The 23188-nt window shown below is 40.7% G+C and overlaps 1 protein-coding gene across 2 annotated transcripts in view; it reads right to left on the reverse strand.

The window, feature by feature from the left end:
- The window catches only part of DCP1A (decapping mRNA 1A), a 50046-nt gene continuing 26858 nt past the window's right edge, over positions 1–23188 (reverse strand). The window contains exons 5-9 of one of the 2 annotated variants that reach the window (XM_079794720.1): positions 21092–21230; positions 16286–16399; positions 8587–9339; positions 4251–4469; positions 1–3765 (exon numbers count right to left, since the gene is read on the reverse strand). In XM_079794720.1, coding sequence (XP_079650846.1) covers positions 3685–3765; positions 4251–4469; positions 8587–9339; positions 16286–16399; positions 21092–21230 — 1306 coding nt within the window. In that variant the 3' untranslated portion in view covers positions 1–3684. Of the gene's footprint in view, positions 3766–4250; positions 4493–8555; positions 9340–16285; positions 16400–21091; positions 21231–23188 lie in introns of both variants that reach the window. The other variant, XM_079794721.1, reaches the window with a different exon arrangement.

Raw genomic sequence — 23188 nt, forward strand, 5'->3', positions numbered from 1 at the left:
AGGTGGTAAAACTTGGTTTCGAACTTTTATTAAAAAAATATATTTGCAAACATATAAAATTTAGGATGAAAAATGCTCATTTGAAAACATGTAATAACTTAATATTTGCAAACATACACAGATGGTATAAAATTCATACCATTAAAAATGTTAATGATGCAGTATTGCGCTCATGGAACAAAAATCTCGCTGTAATTCCAGAGCTCCTCCTCCCCATGTTTCGGGGGAGCTGGGACTCCGGGACACCGAAAGTCACGAGAGCCACGTGGCCCAAGCGGTGGTACAGAATAAAAACCATTTAGAACATAGAATCACACAGATAAAAGGGAAGCACAATCTTGCATCTTCCCCACTCTAAGTGAACGATATTGCATCTCAGCATTTAATGAAGATATCAAATCAAATATAAAACCAAGTGAAACATTGCACACATCTCTCTTGCTGAAAAACGGCTCCTTGAGGCCCCAGCACACTCAGGGACACAGCTTTCAAAAGCCCAGTGTTAGTTGCTTTACTTGGTGCAGATCTTAACATTTTAGACACCCGAAAACACAGGGCGCAAGGTACTTTGAATACAAGCAAAGAAAACCAAAGGCAGGTAAGAGAGAAACACATGCTCAACAGCGAATGTGCAGTAAGAATGCAGGACACACGTCCCTGTGGTTCCTTGTCTTCACTCACGCGGACTGGGCCCACGTGTGTCTGCACCACCTCTCATTCCTCCGTGTTTCTGCATTTGCCCAGAGTTACAGTATGATGGCTGATTTTGTTTCTTTAAGCAGTTAGGCACCTTCAATTTCATGTTGCATTATTAGTAATACAATGGCAGTTATGGCCTCTACTACCAAAATGAGAAAATTTCAAACTACATTCTTTGGGGAGGAGAGTAATAAAGCTGCATTGTTTAAAAATATTTAACTAGAGGATTTGATGGGGTTTACAGTTTTTACAGGAAAACATAGGTGGAAAAAGAACAAATGCTTGACATGCACAATTGGGTCAGACATAGTCAACACAAAGCCTGCGCAACCTCAGGCAGAGGACTCAGGTCACCTTAGGCTCTTAAATCACCACTGACGGTGACCCAAAGCCTCGGAAGGAAAGCTGTGGACACTCACATGCAGACAGCACGAATGCTTCTCCTGACACTGACAGTCATTTGAAAACAGGATTCAAAGTCACACCTTACAAATCTCAGGAGATGCACAGTGAGGAGGCGCTTCTGCCTAAAGGAATAAGGTCGTCTGGGAGGTGCGGGAGTCCATTCAAAAACAGCACATTAACTACAACAGAAGAGCGGTCACCCCCTGCAAAACCTAGCAAGAAGCCTCTCTGTTTTGGTGTCCATTATGATTCAACTAAGGTTCCAGAAAAGACACGGTAGCAATGTAAACATGCAATCCAAGCTAGCATGAGGTCTGGTCAGTGAGCCTGAAAGGAATAAGGCAACTGAACGGACTTCTGGGCCAGGATCATCCAACTGCAACTATCCAGGCTTGGCCCGACTTTCTTAGGAACTCATTCTGGCCCAAACTTCCAGGTAATCATAATGGTGAAGTTCTGGCTTCTGAACTTTAAATACATGCTTTGAATATTTAAATTTGGGAGTTGAAACAGGCATCACCTTTTCAAATCTCCATGACTTGGGCACTTAAAATTTACTTTCACATTAAGGAAACCTTATTACAGATTCTCTTTTCCATCTATCATATTTATTCCTTTAGATTAAAGGGTGAAAATTAACAGTTTGATTATAGACCCTCTTAGGATATTCTCTCTTAACTCTCTAATATAATACATACTCAAATCACCATGTCAATTCAAATGTCTATTAAATATAACAAGAATCCCTTGATTCTTCTGCTTACCAAAGCCCACTGAGATTACTCTTGTGTGTGATCAAACCTACTGGTGCAACTGTTTTCTGAGAACAGCTGTGTGGCTCCGTGGACAGTCTCCTGGTGTCAGTAACTCTCTGTACCTTACTGTAACTCTCCCTTTCCCTGTTATACACCAGCAATTCATTTTTGGTTGCTGAATTTACACACTACCTTTGAAAACAAGCTATTCCTAATTGAGTATGGGAACTTATAAGGTTTCCTGACTTTTGCACAATTCACAAGTAACTAGGTAGACGCAATAGAAGACACTAAATTGAGAAGCAGAAAAGTTGCCAGAGAAGCATGTTTAGATAAATAAAGCCAATCAAACAAAGCATTCTTTATGCTAAAAAACTAAGACCAAACTAAAACAAGTATGTAATTCACAGGCAATTTTCTAAAATCTCAACTAGGAAACAAAATCCATGGACTTATTACTGAGTTACCATTAAAGCTTAACTGATTGTTCCCGAGGAACCATCACATCTGTCAGCATTATTCACAGCTAATCTTTATGCTAGCTGGTTGAGCCACTTGGGTTTTTACCCAATCATTAAATAGTGCTCAGAAAAGTAAGCAGTGCATCTTAATTGGTTAAATACTACAAAATGACCTGTATCATAGAAACAAAGACACTTTCATTCAAAGAATATCTTAAAATTACTATTGCTGAAATAACCCAAAATCTACATTAAAATATTACTAATCACCATTACATGCCATAAAAGAATAAATATGAATCATGGCAGATTAATAGCAGCATAACAAAGCATCTTTACATATTTTCACACTTTGGCTGCAAAAGTACTCACAGCCTGAATACACTGGTAAAGTTCTAAATTCGCTTTGCTTGAACTCCATATACTACAATAAGGTAAGGGCAGTGTGAATAACAGCTCCCTTTTCTGCATAGCTTCAAAATTATTCTCAGTAGACTCGAGGAATGGAACCAGAATGGCTTTGTCAGATTGGTCCACTGGTCCTTTGTCAAAGTGTTAAGGAAAACAATCAACAAAGACTTCTGTGTTTACACAGAAAAGGAAAATAAGGCTATGCTTCACACACAAATGTAACATTTTCAAAACCACTGGAGAGTTTAACTTAAAGTGAAGATTTCTGATAGAATTTGAGCTTTGCCAGCCTCAGCCTTTGCTTCAGAGGTGTGATGTGCCTGCTCTCACGCCACCATATGGGAACGAACCTGCTGCATGTCAGCACTAAGGACCCTTAAAAACAAAACACAATTTTCAGAACTTTAAAGGCCCAAATGGAGCACTCGTATAAAATATACTTCACTTGAACAAACCAGTCCTAACTTGCCCATTTAAATTCTAATCCTTACAACTGGAAGCGACATTGCACAGAGCTGACTCCTGCGCTGCTCAAACTTGACTCTCAGCCTAATGCTCACGTTCCTGGGGGGAAAGGGAAGGCAGGGTACGGGCTGGGCTGAACTCTGACTGCAGCAAGGCTGGGGACCCTCCTCCCTAAGACCCCGAAAGCGAAAGCAGTTGAAACTCAGACTCCTTCTTTCACACAGGTGCTTACAGCTGATGAAAACACCCACACAACTTAACACAATGGTCTTTTTTTGTCAAAACAAAGGTCTGCTGGTGATGCTTCACAGTGAAACCTCCATTATCACTGAGAACGTCACTTGGAAAACATTCTTAAGGAATGAGTCTCTTTCTCATAGGCTCAATTTCAGGATTCTAGAAACTCAATGTTCTGTTCAGAAGTTCTCATGTGAGGCCTATATGTTTCTGAGGTTGACATTCTGTTTTCAGGCTGGTTTCTGCTCCAGTCATAGGTTGTGGTTGTCCTTGTTCTTGGTCAGAACCTGCAAGTAGACTTCATGAAGTGTACTGAGGAAGCCGGAGTCATTCTGGAAGAGATGGTAATGTCAGTTATCGCATCAGAGCTCACGTCTTACTTTTTAAAAAATATGTTTGTATTGATTTTTAGAGAAAGGAAGGGAGAGGAAGAGAAACAATCGACTGCCTCCTACATACCCACTACTAGGGACCAAGCCGGCAACCTGGGCATGTGCCTTGACCAGGTTGCAACCTCTTGGTGCATGATATGATGCTCAACCAATTGAGCCACACCAGCCAGGGCAGAACTCACATCTTGATAACAGCTTAGGAAAAAGCTGTCTAAATGATTTGTATAACTAGTTACCCATAGAATCTTACCATCCAGAAACGACCATGATTAATAATTTGGAACTCACTCAGATATTTTCCCACCTATAAGCTCAGGAAGAGAATAACATTACTCCCATCTAGTCCTAAATTAACTTAATGACCTAATCCCTAACAACTTGTAATTTTTTTAAAATTGAAGAATGAAAATTCAAAGACTACATACCTTTATTAGATGTATTAATGTATCCTGGAGCTGAGACTTGCTGAGAATGATGGAAGGCTTTCTCTGATTTTCCGACGTTCCAACAGTCAGAGGCGAAGGGGAGCTTGCTTTCCTCTCCAGGTCTGTGGCCCTGGTCACTGTCTGCTGGAAAACACTCGGGGACAGCAGCACTGAAGACACCACAGCGGTTGTTGCAGTACCCAGTGGGGGACCTACAGCCTGCAGGGGGACAATGGTCATTTCTGTATCAAAGTGCAGAAGCCAGCAGCCAGGCTCAAAGTAAGCAACACCTGATAACCCGATAAGCAGAAGGAGACTGGAGCAGAGTCCAACGCTAACTATTTGGAGTTCAGATAAGCATTCAGTAGCAGCATTTGTCTGGTTAGGAAACGTGTCAGCTAAAGGATGAAGAGCCCATTTATGTGTTAAGAATTCTGTAGAGTTGTTATGAGAAGCCAAGTCTGATCACTAAAGAACGGGAATATGATGAATAACCAGCATGGTATGTACACACAGTAAGAACAATCCTATGATAAATTAAAATGTAAATTTTTTAGGGGGGGGCAAGGAAATGACTGAAAGAGGACACGATAAAACGTTATGGGATGATGGAAATGTTACATATTGTGATTGGGTGAGGTTACTCAAGGGATAGACATTTGTCAAAACTCATAAAAATCTGCATTTTAGTATATGTAATATTTACTTCAATAAGAAGATAATTAAAAAATTCAGTTACACAGCATTTATTTCTTTTGTAGTGTTCAATATATTTACTATACTACTACTACTGCTGGTATCAAAGATAGAATTTCTTAAAAATAAAATTAACATCTACCTCCTTCCCCATTTAGATGTGCTTCTAGGCTAGTAATGGCTAACCATCAGAACACACTAAGACAAGAATAATCAGTTTTAATAATTCTCATATTTGCTATAATCAACAAGAGATCTACATCTCTGTCTGTCACCCTCCTCATGTACAAATAGCAAAGAGCCTCTCACAGTTTTGTGGGTATAATTTTGGTGCCTGAGCCATTTAGCTTGTTTTTTTTTTTGGTGCAGCACCAGGCTGAGAGCTCCCGCCAATCACCATGTAGCAGGACAAGCTACAGAAAAGACTGGTTGGCAAGACCAGTCAGAAGCTGGCTTTAGTGTAAAATCTGAGATTTGAGGAGAGGTGAAAAGGCTCAAAGGCAAATGGGAATGTAAAATTTTAAAAATTAAAAAAAAAAAGTGTGCATTTTCAAGGTTGGCAGGTAATTGAGGGTGGGGGCATTTTTTAAAAATGGGCAGGGGATCCCTAACCGGTTTGGCTCAATGGATAGAGCATCGGCCTGCAGACTCAAGGGTCCCAGGTTCGATTCCGGTCAAGGGCATGTACCTTGGTTGCAGGCACATCCCCAGTAGGGGGTGTGCAGGAGGCAGTTGATTGATGTTTCTCTCTCATTGATGTTTCTAACTCTCTCTCCCTCTCCCTTCCTCTCTGTAAAAAATCAATAAAATATATTGAAAAAACAACGGGGCAGGGGAGGATAAACAAGACAGAGCACACAGGCCTGGGAGGCTTTGTTGCCAGAGCAATGGGAGGCCAAGGAGAGCACTGTGGCGGGTAGTGACACTGCCCTTTGCTAACTGGGACATCACAGCTCTTCCTGGGCAAAGCATATTTCCTCCTCAGAGGAGGAGGCTGCTGCGCTCTGAGCACTCACCCACCATTCACAAACACTGAGCAAATGTCCACCCTGTGGCTGACCCTGCCTGTGTACAGTCAGGGAAGACATCCACACAGTGATGACTCGGGTCTACAGAGGCCACAGAAATGAACTGTCTGGGGTAGCAGAGGAGCCTGGCCTACGAGGGGGTATCTACAACGAGTCTAGCTTGAAAGCTATGAACTTTTCAGTCAAGTACAGTGCTTTATCTAACACCCAGAACTTTGTTGTTGTTAATCCTCACCCGAGGATATTTTTCCATTGATCTTTTAGAGAGAGCGGAAGAGAGAGGGAAAGACAGAAACATCAATGTGAGGGAAACACATCGATTGGTTGTTTCCTGCAAGAGCCCCAACCAGAGCCCGAGTCAGGGAGGAGCCTGCAACCAAGGTATGTGCTCTTGACCGGAATGGAACCCGGGATCCTTTGAGGGTCAAGCCCACAACCCAGCCTATGCCCTGATCGGGGATTGAACCATGACCTCCCGGTTCATGGATTGATGCTCAACCACTGAGCAACACTGGCCAGGCCATTTTAGGGTTTTTTGTTTTTTGCCTGATAGTTCCAGAAGCCCTCATTTGACTCAGGACCACTCAAATTATCCCAAGCTTTGTTCAACTCCCAACTCCTTTAGTCCTCATTCAGTGTCTACCTCAGTGATGGCGAACCTATAACATGCGTGTCAGCACTGACACGCGTAGCCATTTCTGATGACACGTGGCCGCTGAGGCGGCCGCATGCCGAGGATGAAACATTTGCTGCTCCTGAGGATGAAACATTTGCGAAATAATGTTTTTTCCTCAAAGTGACACACTACCCGAGTTATGCTGTTTTTTGGCGAAGTTTGACACACCAAGCTCAAAAGGTTGCCCATCCCTGGTCTACCTTGTGCAGACACTGCAGCTCTTGGGCCCCTTGAGTGTGGCTCTTCCACAAAATACCACGGCCTGGGCGAGTCTATTTTGAAGAAGTGGCGTTAGAAGAAGTTTAAGTTTAAAAATTTGGCTCTCAAAAGAAATTTCAATCGTTGTACTGTTGATATTTGGCTCTGTTGACTAATGAGTTTGGCGACCACTGCCATAGAGCATCCCAGGTTTGGAACTTATTAAATTGTCACTTTGGGCCAGTTCTCTTGGGGTTCTCTGCAGCATGAGGAAGGAGCGTGTCCTACGTAACATTTGTGCCCTAAATGCGTTTGCTGCCACTCTTCCTGTTGCTGTGGGAGTGCAGCCATCAATCCTGAATGCCTCCTTTCAAGGACAGTGTATGTATGTGCACGTTCTCAATTACCTGGCAGTTCGAATTTTAGGGCCCGGGGCTTCATTGAGTTCTAATGTGTGTGCTCTACAACAGAAGTTCTTTCTCTCCCAGTGAATGAGGACAAGGTTTCGCATGTGTAAGCGTGACTCTGGATAAAGGCCGTTTAGTGCCACCTGTCCAAAGTTTAAAGCGCCTTATCCAGAGGTGTGCTGCCCGGACCGTGCACCTCTGCAGACTCAATAGCAACAACATGCTTGGGCTGTCCCAGCTCTTACAAAAGTCACAGGTTTCAGTTTTTTCCTCAGAGACACAGTTGAGGCTTTGCACACACCTCCTTGCGGTGTGAAGAGGGTCAGAATCTGTCTTGAAGCTCTCATCCTGTTGCATCATCAGCTTCATTGTCACAAGTTCCTGTCAGCCTCTTCCCTCAGGAATCTAGGACTAGTTGCTAAAGTTTCCTATTGCTAACCTACATTTTCCTCAGTAACTAGGAAATCCTTATTGAAACGTGCTACATCTGTTCATCTCTCTCTTTTTAAACATTGGTCTATGCAGCAAAACCAGGATCCTGAAGTCTTTGCCAAAGTTGTTATCCAGTGCCATCCCGGTAAGAGCTCCCATTTTCTAAAGAACATAGTATGTTTAAGTTCTGCTCGGTGCGGCCCTAGCAAGTTTGGCTCAGTGGATAGAGCGTCAGCCTGTGGCCCAAAGGGTCCTGGGTTTGATTCAGGTCAAGGACATGTACCTTGGTTGCAGGCTCCTCCCTGACCCGGGCCCTGGTCGGGGCTTGTGCAGGAGGCAACCAATCAATGTGTTTCTCTCACATCGATATTTCTGTCTTTCCCTCTCTAAAAATCAATGGGAAAATATCCTTGGATGAAGATTAAAAATAAATAAAACGACTATGTCTTGCTCTGCTGGCGTGGCTCAGTGGTTGAGCGTTGACCTATGAACCAGGAGGTCACGGTTTGATTCCAAGTCAGGGCACATGCGCTGGTTGGGAGCTTGATCCCATGTGGGGCATGCAGGAGGCAGCCCATCAATGATTCTCATCATTGACGTCTCTCTCTTTCCCTTGCCCTTCCTCTCCGAAATCAATAAAAATGTGTATTTAAAAGAAAAAAGAAAATAAATCACTGTCTTGCCCGGCCAGTGGTTGAGCATTGACTCATGAACCAAGAGGTCACCAGTTTGATTCCCGATCAGGACACATGCCCGCGCTCAATTCCCAGTGTGGGGCATGCATGAGGCAGCCAATCAATGTTTCTCTCTCTCTATCCCTCTCCCTCTAAAATCGATAAAAGCATATGGTCTTTCCAGTTCCCCCCACTCGGTTCAAGCACCCCCCCTCCTGCCAGTACCTGAGGGGGAGCAAGCACCATGTTGCTCAGGGCGGTGGAGGCTCTTGCTGCTGCTGTCTTAGGGGGAGGCTCTATGAAGCTCTCAGGTGTGGCCAGCTGGCCAGCTGCTGGAGGAAAGCTGGGTGCCACTGCACCCTTCCCAAGCGACTGTGTCTGTATTTGGTCATGCTGTTGGGTCAACCTGAGTTTTTGGAGAAGATCAACACTTGGGAGGGTTGTACCAGCAGTGTTTGTCACGCTCAGTGGGGCCCTGAAGGGGCTCTGGCTGGCAGTCAGACTGGTATGGCTCAGCTCGGGGACTGACTGACCCAGGAGTGGAGACCTCTGTCTAGGCGTGGTCTTCACTGCCTGCATCATGGTGGTGTTTCGGGGTAAGCAGGGGGGAACCTGTACAGTAGGAGCTTCTGCTGGTAGAGTAGGACTGAGCCCAGGGTGCAACGGGAGCGCATAGCTTGGGACCTGCTTTTCATTGGACTGTGAGATGGAGGCAGGAGTGATTAGCACCGGGGCGGTGACTTCAGGTTGGGCTGAGTGGTGGGCAGCAGGATGGACACCCGGGTTTTCTGATCGAGGAGTCCCTCCTGACTGCTCAAAGGAAAATGGTAGGAATGAGCTGAGTTCCTTCTGAGGGGCATCTCCTGGCAGCTTCTCCACTTCTTCTGAATCCAGACCCACAATTGTTGGCTGTTCCTTTGGCAAAGAGGTTCCAAATAATTCTTCCACTGTCAGGTGTTTGTGTCCTGATGGAGCAGCCTGGAAAACAAATAAAACCACCCAATGAAAGACATCTCTTGCAAACCAGTGTAACTACACTTTTTCATCAATCAAAAACAGTTTGCAGAAGCAAGGATGGATGGATTCTGAAAACAAGAAAATGGAACAAAGTGAAGATGTACTAGCGATTAAGGCCAAGATGCATCTAGTCTTCCCAGGTTGGTGGGTAGAAATCTACATTAGTAGCCCTGGTTGGGAGCTCAGTTGGTTAGAGCAGTGGTCAGCAAACTCATTAGTCAACAGAGCCAAATATCAACAGTACAACGATTGAAATTTCTTTTGAGAGACAAATTTTTTAAACTTAAACTATATAGGTAGGTACATTGTTATTAACTTAATTAGGATACTTCTAAGCTGGCCTTTGCTAAAAACTCAAAGGGCCAAAGAGCCGCATGTGGCTCGCGAGCCGCAGTTTGCCGACCACTGGGTTAGAGCATTGTCCCGATACGCCAAGGTTCCTGGTTCAATCCCCGGTCAGGAGGACCATACAAGAATCAACTAATGAATGAATAAATAAGTGGAACAACAAATTGATGTCTCTCTCAAAAAAAAACCAAAAACAAAAAACATGCACTAGTAATAAAATTCACATTTCAGGGACTGCAGATAATACTGTTAGAGTTCACTTTTTTCCTGGGCAAATGACTGATATCATTAACCTTATTACAAAGTTAATTGTGCCTATTGCCCCATGTCAGTAACACATGTAGGGAAATAACACTCAGGAGGGCAGAGGGACCAAATGCTGATCAAGTAATCCTACTTTTATTTTGACTACTCTTAGACACAGAAAGAGCATTTGACAAAATCCAACACCCATTTTTGATGAAAACTCTCAGCAAAGTGGGAATAAAGGGAACATACTCAACATGATAGAGGCCATATATGACAAACCTACAGGGAACATCATACTCAAAGGGCAAAAACTAAAACCATTTCCCCAAAGAACAGGAACAAGACAGGGATGTCTGCTTTCACCACTCTTATCCAACATAGTACTGGCCTCAGAGATCAGACAAGGAGAAAACACAAAAGGCATCAATATTGGAAAGGAGGAAGTAAACCTCTCCTTATTTGCTCTTTCTGTGTCTATTGATATGATTATGTGATTTTTGTCTTTCAATTTCTTTATGTGACTTATCACATATATTGATTTGCAAATATTGTACCAGCCTTGCATCCCTGGAATAAATCCCACTTGGTAATGGTGTATGATCTTTTAAATACATTGCTGGATCCAATTTGCTAATATTTTGTTGAGAATAAACTTAACCAAGGTGACAAAAGACCTATACTCGGAAAACTACAAGATGTTGAAAAAAAGAGATAGAAGATATAAACAAGTGGTAGAATACACTGTGTTCATGGATTGGTAGAATCAACATCATTAAAATGTCCATACTACCCCAGGTCATCTACAGATTCATTGCAATCCCTATTAAAATAACCAACTGCACAGCCCTAGCTGATTTGGCTCAGTGGATAGAGCGTCAGCCTGTGGACTGAAGGTTCCTGGGTTCAATTCTGGTTAAGGGCACATGCTTGGGTTACAGGCTCGAATCCCCAGTAGGGGGTGTGCAGGAGGCAGCTAACCAGTGGTTTTCTCTTATCATTGATGTTTCTATCTTTCTCTCCCTCTCCCTTCCTCTCTAAAATCAATAAAAATATATTAAAAAAATACCAACAGTATATTTCACAGATCTATAACAAACACTCCAAAATTTACATATTGAATAAAAAAAGACCCCGAATAGCTGCAGCAATCTTGAGAAAGAAAAACAAAGTTGGAGGTAATCACAATGCCAGATTTCAAGTTATACTACAAAGCCACCAAAATCAAAACAGCCTGGTACTGGCACAAGAATGAGCATATAGATCAATGGAACAGAACAGAGACCCCAGAAATTGACCCAACCCATTATGCTCAATTAATAGTTGACAAAGGAGGCAAGAGCATACAATGAAGCTTGTCAAGAAAGTCTCTTCAATAAATGGTGTTGGGAAATTGGACAGATACATGCAAAAAAAAAAAAAAAAAGAAACTAGATTACCAACTTACACCACACACAAGAATAAACTCAAAATGGATAAAAGACTTAAATGTAAGTCATGAAACCATAAAAATCCTAGAAGAAACCATAGACAGCAAAATCTCAGACATCTCCTGTCACAACATGTTTACTGATAATCTCCAAGGGCAAAGGAAACTAAGGAGAAAATGAACAAATGGGACTACATCAAAATAAAAAACTTCTGCACAGCAAAAGAAACCATCAACAAAACGAAAAGGGAGCATGGCCAGAACACATATGAAAAAATGCTCAAAGTCACTGATCATCAGAGAGATGCAAATTAAAACGACAATGAGGTATCACCTCACACCTGTCAGAATGGCTACAAATCAACAAATGACAAGTGCTGATGAGGATGTGAAGAAAAGGGAACCCTAGTACACTGCTGGTGGGAATGCAGACTGGTGCAGCCATTATGGAAAACAGTATGGAGTTTCCTCAAAAAATTAAATATGGAACTGTCATTTGACCCAGTGATCCTACTTCTAGGAATATATCCTAAGAAAACTGAAACAGAAATCAGAAAGAATGTATGCACCCCTATGTTCATTGCAGCACAATTTACAATAGCTAAGATCTGGAAACAGCTCAAGCGCTCATCAGTAGATGAGTGAATAAAAAAGCTGTGGTACATTTATACCATGAAATACTACGCAGCAGTAAAAAAGAAGAATCTCTTATCTTTTGAGGCAGCATGGCGGGACCTGTAGAATACCATGCTAAGTGAAATAAGTCACTCAGAGAAAGACAAGTATCACATGATCACACTCATATGTGGAATCTAAGTAACAAAATAAACTGATGAATGGAGTGGATCCAAACGGAAGCATGAAACAGAGTGTGGAATCTCAGAGGAAAGGCGGGGGAGGGGAAATCAACTAAGAACCTTGTAGGCATATATGCATGCCCATGGCCACAGACAATGGGGCGGTGAGGGCCTGGGGCAGGGGGTTGGAGTGGGCTGGAGGGGGTCAATGGAGGAAAAAGGGGACATATGTAATACTTTCAACAATAAAGAATTATTAAAAAAAAAAACTAACAACACAACTGTTTGTCTAAAATTCACTGGTAACATTTCAAATTCATTCACTTTAATTCAAAATAGACAATGAATTCTCACATGGGGCAGAGTTCTTTCAGTCCAGGCCAATAGCTAGTAGAACGCACAGGTTCCATCTCCCAAGCTGACCACTGTGATTTAATTCACTTTTGGATCCCTAACAGCATAAATGTCTATTGATGAGCATAGAGATAATCCCCCTCCTACAATTTCTAAGGATGCAGATAAAATATACATAACAAAAGTTACCATTTTTAACCACATTGAAGTGAAGATCCAGTGGCATTCAGGACATTCACAATGTTGTGTGATTACTACCGTCTATTCCTGGAACTTTTCATCAACCCAAAAAGAAACTTGTACCCATTAAATAATTATTTTTCTCCTCTCCACCGCCCTACCTATAGCCCCTAATCATCTCAATTCTACTGTTTCTATGAATTTGCCTATTCTAGATACCTCGCATAAGTGCAATCATACAGTATTTGTCCTTTTAGGACTAGCTTATTTCACTTAGCATGTTTTCAGGGTTCATCCATGTTGTAGCATGTGTCAGAATTTCATTCCTTTTTAAGGCTGAATAATATTGCACTGTATGCATATATCACATCTTGTTTACTCATTCATCTAATGATTGACACTTGGGTTCTTTCCACCTTTTGGCTATAGTGAATAACGCTATGAACATGAGTGCAAATATGTCAGTTTTAGTCATTGTTTTCAATTCTTTGGGTGTATGTCCAAGAACTGAATTGCTGGATCATATTATAATTCTACACTTAACTTTTTGAGGAACTGCCAAACTGTTTTCCACAGCTGCTGCACCATTTTATGTTACTACCAGCAGTGCAAGGGGGTTCTAATTTCTCCATATTCTTGCCAATTTTTGTTGGCCATTTGTTTATCTTATTAAGAGAAATGTCTATTCAAGTCCTATGCCAATTTTTGATTTGGGTTAATTCCTTTTTATACACATTATGTTTAAAACAAAATGATCAAGATGCCTGGCAAAAGAAGTGCTGGAAAACTACACTGATTTTTATTCATTGATGCAAATTATGTAGATCTTTACCATCACATTCGGTTATATATGTACATAGATTTGTATATATGGAGAGAAACCAACATTTAGATATAATGCTTTGAAAAACACAGACGATATAGGGGCTATTTTCCAGAAATGTCTTTCCCAGGTCAGAATACTATTTTTATGTTATAAGAAAAGGAACAAACAATAGGACACGGAGAAGCCTCAGCATGAAAAACACCTTACGCTTCAAGAATGTCAGGATCCAGGCAGCAATTTTTACCTGCCTGGTGGAACATCAATCAACTTTGGAACTAAAATAACCTGTATTTACATTTGGAATGTTTCTACACTTACACCTAAAAAGAGCTATTTCTAATGGTTTAAAACATACTTCATATTAAAAAATAAAAATATATGGCGTAACTTTGAACTTGGACTACAAAAGAAACAGAAAGTTTCCAGATTTCTCAATCCTGCCTCCCTATAACTTCTGCCAGGCCAGAAACAGATTCTAACACATGTGCATTACTCTCTTAATCTGTAGGGCATTACTATTATTGTTGCCATTTTATAGATGATGCCCAAATACAACATAACCAGACTCTAATCTAGTTCTAACATAGTTCTCATTCTTACCATTATGCCACCACACTGAGGTGTCAATTAAGCATACTATAGGTTACCTAATCAACTGAACAGTAATATTAACCTTTGGAAAACAAAGGTGCAGCTAAAGGTTGAAGAACTAAGAGGTGGCTACAGGTCAAGATGTACCAACTAATGGAATAGATAACTGGTGAATCAGTCACAGAGGCTGAACTTTATAAGCAGAGCCTGCTTCTCCACACAATCTCCCAACAGCTCTACACTCTCTGTGCCTGAGAAGGCCCCATGACAAGAAAAACTGGCTACATTCTTCTAGAAACTGGGCTTATTTAGTCATGGACTCCCCTTCCATCACCCATAGAAAAGGTTAAATCTTCCTCTTTCCTCGTGTCTGAATATGCTTCAGGTTTGGATTCTGAGTTTTATAACGCCTCACTTAAATCAAGTGTTAGTCTGACCATTTCCCTTAGGAGATGGAATTCAGTGAACAACTTATATGGTACATGGCAAAATTTTAATATACTGTATCAGGTTTTACACTGTTCCTTCCTCACCCCACAGCTCTCTCTGTTTAGAGAATTTCATATTTGTTTAGCTCTATTGTGTCCATGTCAGATTTCCTACCTGGTCAGTAAACTGAGCACACAAGAAGGTATGCATTACTCCTAACATAGGAATAAAAACAAAACAAAATAAAACCAACTAGGAAAATAGTCCCAAAGGAATTCTAATAAATGAATTATGAAACAAATGGAATTTAATACTATTAAGGCTTGAGAGCATTCTTTGCTCCTCAGCACTAGATGGCAGTGTTACCAAAGAAATGTACTATCTCTGTGTAGGGGCTGATTATGGATTTAATCCATTCCTAAAATCACAACATGATAGAACTGGAGATAGATTAGTGGCTGTTTAGGGTTAAGGATGAGGAGGGGGGAGGCAGGAAGTGTATGACAGGGAAGACCGTATGATAATAAAAGGGCAACACAAAGGATCCTTGTGGTGATGGAAGTCTTCTGTATCTTCACGGTGGTGGTAGATACACAAAGCGATACACCAGATAAAATTGCAAGGAACTAAATATGTACACACACACACAAAGAAATACAAATAAAACTGAGAAAATGTGAACGAGATGGTAGACTGTGTCACATCCTGGTTGTGATAACGTACTATATTCTGCACGCTGTTAACAATGGGGAATGGGGGAGGCTACGTGGGATCTTTCTGTATCGTTTCTTGTAACATGTGAATCTATAATTACCTCAGAATAAAAAGTTTAATTAAAAAACTATGGGTTTTATTTGATATCTGTTCATTTATCAAGCCATCAATTATAAAGAAAACTAACTCAGTCAACAGATATTTACAATGCTAGATGCTAACAGAATAGATGCTGAACAAGGCAGACCTAACTGCCTGCCCCCATGGAGCTTACATTTTGGTGGGGAGGAGACAATGAATATATGTGAAAACCACAACCATGCTAGTAGGGTAGAAGTCTTAGGGAGAAAATAAAGCACAGGACAAGGGTAGGGAAGGATTGTTATTTAAAATAGAGAGGTCAGAGAAGGCCTCATCTATATAGAGGTTACTTGAGACCTGAAGGAAGAAAGGGAGCAAGCCATACACAGAAGGAAAGTATTCCCGGCCAAGAGAACAACAAGTGCTAAGGCCTGTCTGAGGCAGGAGCAAGTCTGGCACATTTGTGGAAAGGCAAAAGAGCCAGCAAGGCTGGGGTCGAGTGAGCAGGGCAGAGATACAAGATGAGACCAGGGTGTGGGGCCAGATCAAGTAGGCCCTTGTGGGCCACTGCCACGACCTTGCTTTTGAGTGAGATGGATACCACTGGAGAGTTTTAAGCAGAGGAGTGCCATGATCTAACTTGTTTTGCCAGGATTATGCTGGCAGCTGGGTTAAGAATAGGTAAGGGAGTGACAAGGGCAAAAGCTGGAAACCAGACAGGCTACTATAAAATCCAGATAAAGGACAGTTACGTGGATGAGGGGAAATGACATGAGTGAATATCACTATGTGCTGCCCATACGTGCCTTGAAGATAAATGACATTTCAAACTTGTACTGCATTAAAATCCTTACAAACTGCTACTCTGTGTTTTGTTATCTTGGACAAAGCTGGGGCTTTAGCTGTACACACCTTATCTTGTAACCCGGATGGCGTCTCTTCTAGAGTCTCGGTGCTTCCCAGATTGGAGAGCTGAGTGCTTGGCTGTAGCCCAGGACTGGAGATATTCGAGTCGCCCATTTGATTCTTAAATTAAAAGGAAAAGTATGTCATGTGAAAAAGTGTGCTATTATTTGGCTCACACAACAGCAATAGAGGTTATCAGACGTGCTATTTTAAAAAACAAGCACAAAAACCACATCACCAAACAAATGTTTTGCTTTGGATTCTCATGTAACTTATACAATACAATTTCTAGCAAGTTGAGCACTTCATTTTATTCAATAAGGTTAGAAACAACTGTTATTTTTATAACCCTTTTAAGGAAAAGCCAATGGCATTATTTTATCACATATTTTATTTTCCATTAAAAAACATTTCCCCCATTTTACTGATAAATAATTGACATACATCACTGTGTAAGTTTAAGGCATACAACATGATGGCTTGATTTACACATAATGTGAAGTGATCACCACAATAGGTTTAGCTAACATCCATCTTCTCATATAGGTACAATAGAAAGAAAAGAAAAGAAGGTCTTTTTTGCTTTATTTTTAATATATGGTAAAATTAACCTTCTTGGGGGTATATAGTTCTGAGTACCTATCACTATAGTCAGGATATAAAATACCTCTATCACCCCAAAAAACGCCATGTGCTGTCTCATTGTAGGCATGCCCTTCCTGCATTCTTAGAAACTAGTGATCTGTTCTCCATCACTCTAGTTTTGTCTTTCTGATAATGACGAAATACTGGCTTCTCTTAGTATAATGCCTCTGAAGATTCATTCAAGCTGCTGTGCGTATTAATGATCATTCCTTGCCATTGCTGAGCAGTATTCCACCGTATGTCTACATTGCAGTTTGTTTATAACTATTCACCCATAGGAGGCCATGTGTGTTGTTTCCAGTTTTTGGTGCTTATGAATGCAGCTTCTGTGAACCTTCACAGGTTTTGTGTGGACAAACGCTTCATTTCTCAATAGTAAATACATAGGAGTGGTACCCGGGTCACACAGTAAATATATCTTTCTTCTAAATTTTTAGTTTTATGTTTTACATTTAGATCTATAATCCATTTTCAGTTTATTTTATTTTATTTTTTAAATATATTTTACTGATTTTTCACAGAGAGAAAGGGAGAGGGATAGAGAGTCAGAAACATCGATGAGAGAGCAACATCGATCAGCTGCCTCCTGCACACCCACTACTGGGGATGTGCCCACAACCAACGCACGTGCCCTTGACCGGAATCGAACCTGGGACCTTTCAGTCCGCAGGCGGACGCTCTATCCACTGAGCCAAACCGGTTTCGGCCATTTTCAGTTTATTTTTGTTATGGGTGTTACATTTAGGTTAGTTATTTTTTTTTTTTGTATATGGATGGCCAATTGTTTCCAATCATTTGTTGAAATCATATATTCTTTTTTTCTCTTCTTCTTTTTATTTTTTTATAAATATATTTTATTGATTTTTTACAGAGAGGAAGAGAGAGGGATAGAGAGTTAGAAACATCGATGAGAGAGAAACATCGATCAGCTGCCTCTTACACACCCCCTACTGGGGATGTGCCCGCAACCAAGGTATATGCCCTTGACCGGAATCGAACCTGGGACCCTTGAGTCCAACAGGCTGACACTCTATCCACTGAGCCAAACCGGTTTCGGCTGAAATCATATATTCTTAAAAATTAAACTACATTTTAGGTCTCTACACATCATAATTACAGATGATAAAAGTCGTAAAGTATTATAAATTCTTGTTAACTTGTATGTAACACTAAAAGTGAAAATATTTTTGTTCTGAAAGAGAATACTAAAAAAAGAGATGGAGATGGAATTATGCATTTTTAGAAACTAAAGTTCTATTTGGGTTATCTGATCGGCATCTAGTGAGCATTATCTAGGTCAAAATGAGCACCAAAAACAGTTCAGAACACTCTAGATAAAAAGAAAAGCCTTAAACTTCAAATTCCAGAGACAGATGAATTTTTCTTGATACCATACTATAAATGTATGTGTTAGCATAGGAGTAGATACTCCAATATTGAATGAATGATATGAATTTTTCTATTTAAATGCCTTAACCCTTATATTATTTCAGAACACCATTTATGAAGTGTTACCCATTTAAATAGAGATAAAGTAGTCTGTGAAAGCCTATGAAATATCTTCTAACATATTTCTTTGTGCAACATTACCATCAATCTGTATCAACACACTATGAAAAATGTGTGGAATTGAACTGTACTAGAGAAAACATAAACTTAAAACACTGTTCATAACAAATTCTTAAAACAGCAGTATAAAATGTTCTGGAACATTTTTTAAATGGGGAGCTTTTTAAAAAAATAAATATATTCTTATTGATTTTAGAGAGGAAGGAGAGGCAGAGATAGAAACATTAATGATGAGAGAGAATCATCAATCGGCTGCCTCCTATACACCCCCTACTGGGGATCGAGCCCACAACCTGGGCATGTGCCCCGACCAAGAATCGAACCTTGACCTCTTGGTTTATAGGTCAATGCTCAACTACTGAGCCACACCGGCCGAGTTAAAATGAGAGGTTTTACATAAATATCTCAGCCTGTCATTTTCAGAGAGAAGCTGGAAAATTTGGTAACAATTGCCTGGAGGTGAGCTGCAACCGACTCTGTGACATAGCAACAGGCTCCCAGTGTCAGATCCACCCTGGCCCGTAGCAGGCACTACCATGGCCCACACCGGACAGGGGAGATTTAGAATTGGGATTAAATCCCATCATTGAGGCCTAGCTTGCACCCCTGCTCTTGTTTCTGTCAATCTCCCAAGTCTCTCCTTAAAGATAAATAAAGGGGCCATCTGGAACCATGTGGCAGCTGAGGGGAACCTGTCCAAACACTAAGATATGAATTCAGAGGTCACTGCTAACACCAACTCCATTTGGTTAGATAATAGGCCAAATACAGACAAGAAACAAAACTATCATTTATGGAAGCTCTATCTATTTGCAGGCAGTTTTAAAAAACAGAACATATTAAAAAGTAAATATCAAAGTTTTAACTAAATACCCAAATATTTAGTTTTAATCTAACCATAGACAACATTTCTTTCATACCATGAAAGAATTTTCTTACAACAGTAATTTCTGTTCTCCCCACATTCCTAAAAGCCCTCTATAAAAACAGAACAAGGCATCTATATAGATAACATAGGCCTCATTAAGGATATGAAAGGAAATTTGGGAAATATAAGGTAACTTAAAAGTTTAGAAAATGGTTCTAGAAATTTATTCTCCATACAGTTTCCTAAGAATCAGTGAATTCATTATAGAGAAGACCTCCTTTCCTATATTAATCTTCACAGATCTATAGGTTCCTCCTAATTCTCGATGAGACATTGAGGAGTTTGGTACAACTTGAAACTTCGCATGGGCTTGAATGTATAGTTTTCTACCCAAGAAGTGGGACTTCCTTTGGTGTTTGAATGCAGGTTTATTGTAGTTTATGGTGGAAACTACCTCCCAGAGCACTGTTCCTTGAACTCTAGATTCTTAAAGGTTAGTATGTGAAAAATGGTGCTATAGTCAAATCAACTTGGAAACTGGTGTTACTGCTTTATTTATTGCAAAGACCTCTCAGAGTCTTGAGCACTTAGAGCCTATAAAAAAGAGGAGCCATGCTGACAATGTTTTTAACTCACTAGACCAACTGGAACCTCTTCTCAAGGAATGCCTGTTAAGACGTAGAGGCCAGCCGAAACCGGTTTGGCTCAGTGGATAGAGTGTCGGCCTGCGAACTCAAGGGTCCCAGGTTCGATTCCGGTCAAGGGCATGTACCTTGGTTGCGGGCACATCCCCAGTAGGGGGTGTGCAAGAGGCAGCTGATCGATGTTTCTCTCTCATCGATGTTTCTAACTCTCTATCCCTCTCTGTAAAAAAATCAATAAAATATATTTAAAAAAAAAAAAGACCTAGAGGCCAGTGTTAGAGTAGAACTGGGAAATAGAGTTTAGAGAGTGCTTTTTACATTTTGTTCCCTGATCTTTTGGTGAGGATTAAACAAGAAATGAGAAAAAGTACTTAACTCAATGTTTGTAGAATAAGGTGACAATTATAATTCTGCTGAAACAAAGTGGAAGCCTTTAGTATCACTCCTTCAAGTGTGGGGCTTTTAAATGCTGATGTCAAGTGAAACGCCAAGAAAGTTCCAAAGCTACAAGGTCTGAGGACCGCGGAGGAAATGTCTACTGCTTGGTACAACATGGACAGCTCATAAATACGTACCGAATAAACTAACGAATGCCTACAGCTTCTACTTCATTCAATTTTGGGAAGAAAATGTTATCAGTTAACTTTTAAACTAAAATACAAAACATAAAGAAAAAAAATTCTAGAAAAGCCTCTCATTTGTGTAAAATTCCAAATGATACTTAATGAAGGTGGTGCACTTATTACCAATAACAGACTGAATAAACATAAATTCCCAAGACCTAGCAGAGGCTGCAGAGGTGAAGACGAGGCATGAAGCTTTTCCAGAACTACCTGTTGCAGCTAACTTCTGCATTCCACAATCACTTTCTCCCATAGTAGTTTTACAGGAATAGGGGGAAAAATTCTCAATTTTCATGCCAATTCAAAGACTGTAAGGTAAGCAAATTTATTATCTCTTAGGCTTAAAACTAAAAGACAGGTTTTCTTTTTGAATTATTTCTGCTGGCCCTGGAGGTAACTTCCCCAGTCCCAGCCCCCTGAAAGTCTCTTCCCCTTTGGTCCTCCCAGGGGCATGCAGCCTCACCCTCTCATACTCATCCTTGGCTCGGCTGAGCATCTCCAGGATGTCAATGGGCCTGTGGTCACTGCAACCGTTGGCCTGGCTGGGGCTCTGCTTATCCCGCGCAGCTTGCTGGGAGCGCCGTGTCTCCTCTTCTACCACCCTACAAGACGAGAATCAGGTTTTAGCAACACCTGTTAAAACACATTCTCACCCAAGAACTCTTCTGGGTCATTTTCCAAGAGTACAGGAAAAATGTCACGATCACAATGTCCTCACAATACAAAACACAGAGCCTTGGTTACCTCACCCTGGAATATATGACTGACCAATTCATCATTTTATTTATGGTGCAGCATTGCCAACCAATATATTTCACTGTGAGAAGGACAAAAATACAGAATTCCATACCAGAGTTGTTAGAAATAGGTACATTACAATTCTATGCAGAGCATTTGAGATCTTGCTCCCTGGCATATACTGTCAGTCTGGTTCAAATAAACTCATACACATATTCTCCACAGGTTTGGATATTTCTTACATCAACTCAGATTAACAGGAGGAAATCAGATTTAATACATATGCACGGGGGAATTCATATAAGCATGACGAATTCTAAAAATAGTAGGCAAAATGGGGTATATATGTCATTCTGGGCTAAAGAGAAGGAGGTAAAGGTCTGGGACTTCAAAGGGAAGTAAGGCAATTCACAGGGAAATGAAAGAGTTAATGTTTAGTAAACAAATATTTGCTGGGCCCTCTAAAGACAATGGGTCCCAAGAAGGACTCTGATCAAATAGGCCTTGCTAGGTAGGTTTCTCCCTGTCTGCCCCGACCAGTTCATACACTGTGGTTATCTATGGTGACAGTTCCTTCCAGAGCAGGCCTTCTATCTTCAATTCCTTTAGTCAATTTGTGGGAAGGCCAAAGCTTCTAAGTCTACAGTTCCTTAAAACAGTTCTCATGCCGAAGTAATACATTTTGCAGTGGCAAATTTTGCTTCCCTATTTGCACAAACCAAATTTTTAACTCCAAAACACAGAAGTATGAAGGTGTGTGGGAGGAAGAGACTTTCCTCTACCCTCAAGATTCTTTGGCTCTAATAATAAAGACATGAGGCAGATTGACAACAGAAAACCAGCAAATTTAATTACATGTATTATGTATAAGAACGCTGCACACATGAGAAAGTCAGAGATCCTACATACATGAGAGGTTCAAGGATAGAAAGTTAAAAATTAAACATATATAGCATTCGGAGCTAAGGATGAGGTAAGGTGCCCTGGGGCTTCAAAGGGTCATTGCAGGACAGTAAAAAGAGCAAATGTTTAGTAATTAGAAGTTTGCCCTGCCCTATGGGGAAAAAAAGCTCTACTAAATTATCTCTCTCTTTTTTGAAGTATCTTAAAATCAGTCAACTAAATGGTAAAGAAATTTGAAAATGGGCAATGCTACTAAGACAAAGGAAGTCTGCACAGCTGAACAACTCACGGTGGAAAGTTTGTAATGACAGTGGGCTAGCAAGAAGAAAGATTAGTTTCTTGAAAATAAAGGTCTTGGTGAATCTTTAAAAGCGAATGATAGCACTACAAGCAAACATAAGGTTTCCCTTTTTCTTTCCTTAAAAATCACTAAGTGGGCAACTGAGGTCAGGTGACTGCGACAATGTTCTTTATTTTGGTTGGTGCTTACACTAATTCTGTACTTGAAAATACTTAAAGCAAGAAACTGAGGGTCAAGAACGTCACTTATAGGGTTGCGGTCTTTATATCCATCTGTGAGGTTTCATTTCTTAGGAATATTCTCTTGCCCCTTTCCTCACATAAAGGTCTGAAGCAATTATAGCAAAATGTTAGGAACGGAAAGATAGGTAAGTGAGCACAAGGATTTTTTACTGTTTCTTATATTTTTCTTCAAGCTTGGAATAACAATAAATTTGAACAAGGCAACCAATCTTTTTTTGTTCCTTTTAAGATTTATTCAGGTTCATTCCCAACTGTAATGAATAGGCCTACCGGCCATGGAATATTATGGGCACAGTCACAACTTGATAACTGTATTACCTGAGAATTTTTCAGACAGTGATGACAGGCAATAAAACAATTCAGTAGCAAAAGGCTT

Source organism: Cnephaeus nilssonii (genome assembly GCF_951640355.1).
Source record: "Cnephaeus nilssonii genome assembly, chromosome: 17".
Classification (NCBI taxonomy): domain Eukaryota; kingdom Metazoa; phylum Chordata; class Mammalia; order Chiroptera; family Vespertilionidae; genus Cnephaeus; species Cnephaeus nilssonii.